Source organism: Vitis vinifera, chromosome 10, assembly GCF_030704535.1.
Source record: "Vitis vinifera cultivar Pinot Noir 40024 chromosome 10, ASM3070453v1".
NCBI lineage: Eukaryota > Viridiplantae > Streptophyta > Magnoliopsida > Vitales > Vitaceae > Vitis > Vitis vinifera.
This window is the reverse complement of record NC_081814.1, coordinates 23,843,932-23,851,973: the sequence shown is the minus strand read 5'-3', so window position 1 is coordinate 23,851,973 and position 8,042 is coordinate 23,843,932. Positions and strand designations below refer to the sequence as shown.

The 8,042-nt window shown below is 32.7% G+C and overlaps 1 protein-coding gene across 3 annotated transcripts; it reads right to left on the bottom strand.

The window, feature by feature from the left end:
- Nucleotides 1-831: 831 nt before the first annotated feature.
- On the bottom strand, nt 832-7,397 carry LOC100244209 (protein TRANSPARENT TESTA 16). 3 transcript variants are annotated; one of them, XM_010657613.3, is made up of 8 exons: nt 7,311-7,397; nt 6,666-6,945; nt 2,646-2,712; nt 2,389-2,553; nt 1,865-1,906; nt 1,742-1,783; nt 1,344-1,563; nt 832-1,065 (listed from the first exon to the last, which is right to left on the bottom strand). In XM_010657613.3, the coding sequence occupies exons 2-7, from the start codon at nt 6,851-6,853 to the stop codon at nt 1,357-1,359; spliced, it is 711 nt and encodes a 236-aa protein (XP_010655915.1). In that variant the 5' UTR covers nt 6,854-6,945; nt 7,311-7,397; the 3' UTR covers nt 832-1,065; nt 1,344-1,356. The 3 variants fall into 3 exon arrangements, with proteins under 3 accessions (XP_010655915.1, XP_002271905.2, XP_010655916.1); XM_002271869.5 differs by having other exon boundaries at nt 6,666-6,942; nt 7,311-7,393; XM_010657614.3 differs by lacking the exon at nt 7,311-7,397 and adding an exon at nt 7,127-7,227.
- Between the last annotated feature and the right edge of the window lie 645 nt (nt 7,398-8,042).

The window sequence follows — 8,042 nt, the reverse complement described above, 5'->3', positions numbered from 1 at the left end:
AAAATAAATTTGAATAAACTTATAAAAATAATTTATTAATTTTTATTTTTTTTATTTTTCTTTTATTTTTTCCTTCTATTTTATTTTCTTGTATTTTTCAAGAATTAAACATAGCGGTTAGGTTTATACAAGTACAATGAGTTGGTTTTGCAAGTAATCATTGTCTCTAATGTATCACATAGCTTAAATCCACGTGCTCTGGATGGCAGTCTGAATTGGCAATTTGCTAAGCCAGAGTGTAAGCTCCAAGATAAGCACCTTGGGTGAAGTAAGCACAGCATATATATCTAGTAAAACTCTGTTCTCTTTTTTGTTTAATATTTATGGCACATTTACTGAACTAGAAATAAATAAAAAAATCATAATTAAAAAAAATTGGAAGAATTGTAATGAGAATTTAAAAAAAAAAATATTTACATGACTATTAAGGAATAGAAAGGAAAATAACAGACTTATTTAGTAGCTTATATCACTAATAATCAAGAATTGAATGGAATATAATTATTTACCATAGAGCTGGTATATAAGGAAACATAAAATGAGATATTTTCAAATAATTATTTGGGTCTTCGAAAGTAAATTTTGTACCATATGTTGATAAAATTCTTCTTATTCTAGGAGTGTGCTTGATAATGATTTTAAAAAACGTTTTTAATCTTTTAAATGTTTTACTATTAAAAATTTTCAAGTTTTAAAAAAACTCTATATATGTTATTTATTCTTCTCTTGTGCAACTGTGGAACAAATTGCTTGTCAAGATTAGCATTCATACAAAGGAAACGTAGCGGTAGTGCCCACGGATCTATAAAAATGAAATCATACTAAACATAAATAGAAGGCGTTTGATAGAATCTCTATTCATAATACTAGAATCAGCATCGCATTACATGGATAAATAAAAACTTCATTCAAACATAACATATCAGAACATATAAGTTTTCAAGCACTAGAGCATAGTTTACTGCCTGCTCCACATATATCCTTACTAATTATAATATTGAGAAACAACCATTAGAAATGCCTTCTTCTCCAAACTTCAGACCCTCCTTGTGAAACCTCACCAGTCTGCACAAGTCATAAACAACAAGGTCTATTAAAAGACAATTGGTGGAATATTGGATGAATATGTGACTTTCAAATTTGCTGAAAAAATTAATCCAAACTTATCCAAAGAATATTGAAAGAAACACAGAGTGTCACTCTAGTTTGACAGGTTCTAAGTCCCTTGCCCATTATACTCACCTTAATAACCATGCTGCTCCTGTTTTATATTTAAACCCGTCCACTAAAATAATAATATTAACTTATTACTACAAGTTCTATGATGAGGATGGTGAGTGTACCAAAGTTTCAGCTCTAAATACTTGAATCTTGAAGGTGGGGTTGAGTGAGCTGAAGGCCATATGGGTGAAGCTGAGGGTGGATGGTAGAGAGCTGAAGCACACTATTGGGTCCTTCTTCTCCAAAGAATGGAAACTGATCAAGCATTTGGTGATGATGTTCCACTGGTTTCACTTCTATGGCTGCCTGTTGATAATCTAAGGCTGCTCGGTTCTCCTTAATCTGAATAATCAAACAAACAGTCCAAAAATGCATAGATGATGTTAGTCCTTGAACCTGCTTAAACTTTCTACCATTAAAAGTTTTGGTACATAACCCATGTAACTCTTTTTTTTTTTGGGGCCTTAATATGAAAAGCGCAGTAATAATCTTTACAATGATTAAGGGAACCTTAACCCACCCAGTGGTACATCTTGCTGTTTTCCTCTTCCAACATTTGCTCCTGAAATTAAAGAATAAAATCAGTGAATTAAAAATAACACAACAATCATTAACATGAGGATTGAGAGGCAATAACTTTTACCTTCCTGCGTAAATTATCAAGCTGCTGCTGCAACAGTTGATTCTGCATGCTCATTCATCAACAAATCAAGATTATTTAATCTCAGAATTTTCTCTTTTCAACAGGCACTCTTATGTTGATTAAAAGCTTATGATCGATCAAACTTTTATGTTGCTTTCTCATTGTGCTATTTGCTATAAACCCAGTACTTAATGATGGAAACTATTAAGTAGAATCAAACATTTCTCAAAACTGTAGGAGAATACATATTCTTTACATCATTTCCAAATTTAGTTTATCAGGGAAAAGCTTCTTTATTTCTTGTAAAACTTAACCAGAGAGTTTCCAATTATGAAAAATTATCATCAGCTGAATAATTCTTTAATTCCAGACTCATCACAAAATGCATCTGAATTCAATTATAGTCTACATCTTTCATTTCTCAATTACATAATTTACTAGACTATTGTTAAAAAACTAAGGTTTAAATTGCAGGTATAAAGGCACATGAAAAAGAAAAACAAACAAACGTTTAAAGTGAGTACCTTCCTAGCTCGAACTTTATCAGCTGAGTGTTCCAGTTGTTGTTCAAGTTGATCCAAGTCTTCATACGGTATAGAACTCAAATCCTCACCTGTGTAGCCTCTCATACTCCGTTGAAGACGACTGGTTTCTTTTCTCATCCTCGTTAACTCATTATATATTTGTTCCTACCATTTTAAAGGGTAAAAATATCAAATATCCAACTTGTTTAAACCAAATTTGGTTGGGGTATAATTGCAATATATAACACACATCTTACCCGGCTATCATGCTCTGGAATACGAGTCCCTGTGACCTTCTGGTACCTTTCAATTATCTGATCCATTCTGTAGAAATACAAGGAAAATAACCATGAATTAACTGAGTGGATTATCTTTGAAACAGAACATCCTTACAAGATAATTAATTTCGTAGTGTTCGCAATATGCAACACAGCTTCACCAGCATGGAAAAAGATCAAAAGAAGACCATTTTTTGGTATCTTAGAAAGCAACATTAGTGAAACATACCATGCCACTAAAACAATTACAGAATGTAACATACTGTGACAACACAAGATGTTCCTTCCCTTTCTTCCAAAATGCAAGTAATATTTGCTTCCCATATATTAAAGTTCACGTATGAAAATATTTTTGTAGTAGTACTTCAACTAACCATGAGATTCATGTCACATGTATTATCAGGCATCACATAGTTCTAATCATCCAGATATGTTTCAAGTAAAGCATGGTTTGATGTACTGTATATATTGATTTTAATATTAACATATTAAAATCAATCTCATTTGTGAGGAAAAAAAGGGTGAATTCTATCATGGTTCTTGTATCAGATGTATAAAATCCTTCTAAGGATATGCATAATTACCTCAGTTTATAGGGAAAACTTTTACGACAAAGTGGACACTAATTATATATAATAACTTCAAGGACAAAATGTGTGTGTACATACCATAAAGATTATTATGGTTCTACAACAATTTGAGATTCAAAGGGTCCAAAGCCAAGAATATTTCCATTAGTATATGAAACTATGGAGTTGTTAAATAACAAGGTAGTGATAAGTTTTAGTTTCTGAAAGTTCTGATACCATCGAATTGAGTGTTTTTATGCTGTTTTTCAGCAATGTAGATTTCATTTTTTAATAATTTGCCTCCTGTCTGCTGATCAATTAACCATATTTTACCATCATTTAATGTAGTGAAAGTATGTTTTTCCTTTCCCCTATATCCAAACCACCACTTCCCAGCCTAGATAAGAGGCCTCCTTTGGAAGGAAGGCCATCAGCATTCACTTATGTTTTCACGAAGCTACCTAAAAAGCTAGGGTTTGTAAACCCTATAGTTCATTCATAAACATAATGTATACATAGAGAGAACATGAATTCATTTTAATTTCCCTGTCTAGGGCCAAGTTGAAGCATGCATAATGGGATGAAGCCATACCTAAAGAATCATGGACCAGAGCTGAATTCCAATTAAAAGAAAGAAAATAAGATTAAGAGAAGATAACCGATCATGATAATAAGTAAATAATATATGGCTCTGTGATTATTGACCTTGTATATAGAAATAAATTTTTCCGTTCTCATGAAACAACCTATTGCAAAATTTATTCTGAAGAGTGGAGTTTACTAATGCATACGACCAGAAAAATACACTAGTTACCTGATTTCATGAAAAAATAAGAATTTGTCAACAGTGGATAGAATAGTTACTTTTTTATATGAGCAAATGCCTAGAATAAGAACTCCAACTTGTTCCCTTCTTGGTTTGGATATGTTAGTGTATTTTATTTAGTTAATAATTTTTTTTACTAATTAGATATGACTTACTTTCTTGGGTTTTCTCTGTCTCAAGATAACTTCAAGCTTCATCTAATTTGGATTTGGGTTATTTGGAGTGATAAAATTTAAAGTAGGTATTTGTGGTTGATAAAACTTTTTTAATGACTAATAAAAGAAATTAGGGTGTAAATAAATGTGTTTTATAATTTAGTTTCTACTATATTTTTTATTCCAAAAATTGTTTTTGATAAATTTTAAAATTGTGTTTATCTCTAAATTGGTGTTTGATTCTAAGAAGGATTTTTGGAATGTTTTAAAGTTAGGAAACCCTCATAATTAAATACAAGGGATTTACAAGTATAAGTAGATGTTTTATTGAAATGTGTAGACTTTCATAAACCCTAAGAGAGCATAGACATTTATCAACAACATAAGCCTCTATCTCTCAAATTTGTCAAGATTTGTCTTCCAAGTAAACAAATGTCAAAGATCTCATTACAAAACTTTGATAACGACAGCAAAGAATCTACTAAAGATCATAAGAGTACTACATCAGGGATGTAAAAAAAGTGTAGTTGCTAACAATATAAGACCTAGAGAGTAAATGCATCTCATCAAATAAAACTGTGTACCATTTTCTCTCATAGTTAGTGAATTAAGAAACCACCTATTGTTTTCTACACCTACTAATTTGTTAGGTGGTTTTCCCATGTTATACCTTATGTATAGCATGAGATCAATTTTATTTATTTGTGCATGAGATTTTTGGTAAATAGTCACTCAAACCTGGTCATTGTGACCCCCTTCGTGAGGAGGCACCCCTTCTCCCAAATTACGAGGCTATTTTATCGAGTTCCTTAGAGAGGGTTGTCTCGTGCCCCTAGGTATTCTCTACTTACTTGCCTATGTCGATTTTGGGTACAAGTACCCTCTTGTTGAAGGTCATTTGAGCTTTTCCTAGAAGTATGGCATAGGTTACTTTAGCACCTACTCGGCCATTGACTCGAGATATTTTCTCTACCCCTTCTTACCTTAAAAAAGGAAGTCACCTTGCGTCCTTGAATCAATAACCATCTTTCAACTAATCTAGCCTCCTTTAGGACTAACAAGGGGTAGTACAAGAATATTCATCGGTAAAGAAATTAATCTATTTTATTTAATGAGATCTGGAATATAAAGATTGAATTTGTATAAGCATTTAGACCATTAGTACTAGAGTAGTAATATACAATATCGAGACTAAAGGCAGATAAGTTTCTTATTGAGTTTGGGATTCGAATAACAAACATTGAATCTAAGAAAGAATTTATTATATGATACATGTAGTAGGTTCTTTTATCTCTGTCAATGAGACTATTTGGCAAGTACAATAGGAAATAAATTTAAAAAATAAAAAGACATTATTTTTAAATTTTTGTTAATAATTGTTCTGTATTTGTATTAACTAAAATATAAGATGATAATCAAGAAGGGAAGAGCATCATTAAGCACAGGCTTGAAATTGTTTCGTTATCCCCAAGCACTAGAATCAACCAAATGGAGAGACGGTATTGAGCTAAATAAATAAATGATCACTGTATATTTGCATCGGTAATACAACAAAGAGATTACCATTTCCAAAAATTTTAACCTCTTGTTATCTATAACAGCACATAAGACAAACTTTTGGTGCGTGGAGAACTAATTAATGCATTTGCAGAAAAATAAGGGAAAAAATCTAAGGCTATTCATGATATATGATAAAGTTCCAGCAGTGAAATCATCTATAAAATTTCATTAAATCTGTAGTCCTACCTAATAAAAGAACTCTTACCCAAAAATATAAAGCTAGATGACCATCTTTAATTGGGACAATATCTCTCTAGCTAAGTAGTTGATCTATGCAGATGCTTGAATAATTATCATCCAAGTATTATATAAAGCCAGTGGTAACTTACAACTTCCAATTGAACTACTCCAGTTCAACTGTTTTGAAATTTGATCGATATTTGATCACAGGTCTTCTAGGGCATATAAAGAGCAAATTTCTCTGTACTAGTCGGGAGAATATGTTACATCACTAGATCAGTGAATTTTATGGAACACAGAGATGGATCATACCAGAAACACAAAAATATCATAGTCGAAGAAATAAAAGTGAAGACTAGAATTGCAGTACTTAGAGATCTAAAAAGGTACTGAGAAGAGTCAAAACTGCATGCCTGAAGCAGAAAGAAATATGGAAACCCTAGTATTGCAGAAGCAAGGAACAATAAGTCAAAAAATTTCAAGTTGGTCAATATACTGATCAGTCATCTTAATGAGATGCATTTAGACCTCATGCTGATCACCATCGACAGAGAGAGAGAGAGAGAGAGAGAGAGAGAGAGAGCTCTTTCATATGAAGCAATCCAAGTCATAACGAAGGAAAAAAACATAAGCACCTCTAAGCCCCATATAAACTTATTCAAAGAAAGGAACAATTAGAGAAAGAAATCTAAATATGCTGAAACTTGACCTCCATGGCTCAGTGCAGTACTCGCACATCTTCCCAGTGCTTGAGAAGATGATGAGCCCGATCTGGACATCACAAAGCACAGAAAGTTCATGGGTTTTCTTCAACAGCCCTGCTCGGCGCTTTGAGAAGGTGACTTGCCTGCTTGTTTGGTTCTCAATCCTCCTGATTGCTATCTTTCCACGACCCATAATATATCCACAAGCCTAATCTTTCCTCTCCTTCAGTTATGGAAAGATGAAACAAAGGGAACTATACCCTTTTTCTGTGCTCCAATTACCTGCTATATTTAACAAAGAATGCGACAATTACAGCTAGGCACAAGTATACAGGTTATGAATTTGGTTTATTTTTTGAAAACACCTTAACTTCAATGAAGTTAGTGTAAATAAGGGACTACACAAAGAACTGTCAACACAAGTGGAAACTTATTTTTCTGCTGAAAACCCTGAATGGTTACTTACTGATATTTTATGAAACAATAGATGGAAGAAGAGGAAACTTTTTGTGGTATTCCACCTCTTGCTTGTTTTTGGTGGAAAGATGAAATTCTTAAAGATAGTTTTGAAGGCCTAAAATGATTACTTGCTGGAATTTTCATAAATCTCATCAAACATGGAGAGAGAGAGAAAGAGAGAGAGAGGTTACCTGCTTTTCTTCCTTGTAAGATTGGAGAATTAGGGTTGAATGCTGTCCAATGAGCTCTTCTACTCTATATGTTCATTATCTTTCTAAATATACAAAATAGATCTGTTTCAGCAAAACTTCCAAATATGTTCATTGTGTATGTTGCTCAGGATCATGAGTCATGCATGTTGCTGGGGTGGGGATACCCATGAATTATTGCATTATATATATGACAATGACAACTCCTTTTTCCTAAATACCTCCTTAACTTGGTATAAAATATGGTTCTATCTTCATGATTTCCATCATAAAGAGTCCCTTCAATTGTTTTTTTTTTTTAATTCAAAATATATGTAATAAAACTCTATTTATATATAAAAATAAAAAATCTCAGATTAGGGTTTTGATCTACTAGGCTCAGAATGGATAGTAGGGATAAAATGGTCCCTCAAGCTCATGGAATCATGAGGAGCAATGCACTTTACTTCTTGCCAAAGGCACTTGACTTTATCCTTAATTTCAAGTAAACCGAGTATTCCTTACCTGTCCTCTAATGAGAACATGAACAAAAAATGTTGATGTGACTGCTAACCACCCTTACTTCATCTGCCAACCAAGCTTCAGTTTGGGTATGTTTTAGACCTAAGGTCAGAAAAAGCAAGCCCGCCCTAAAAAGAAATCAAAGGTGGGGTTGGCCAAAACCCTAGACCCAGACAAACTGTAACAATCTATGTTTTAAAGTCTTTATGCTCA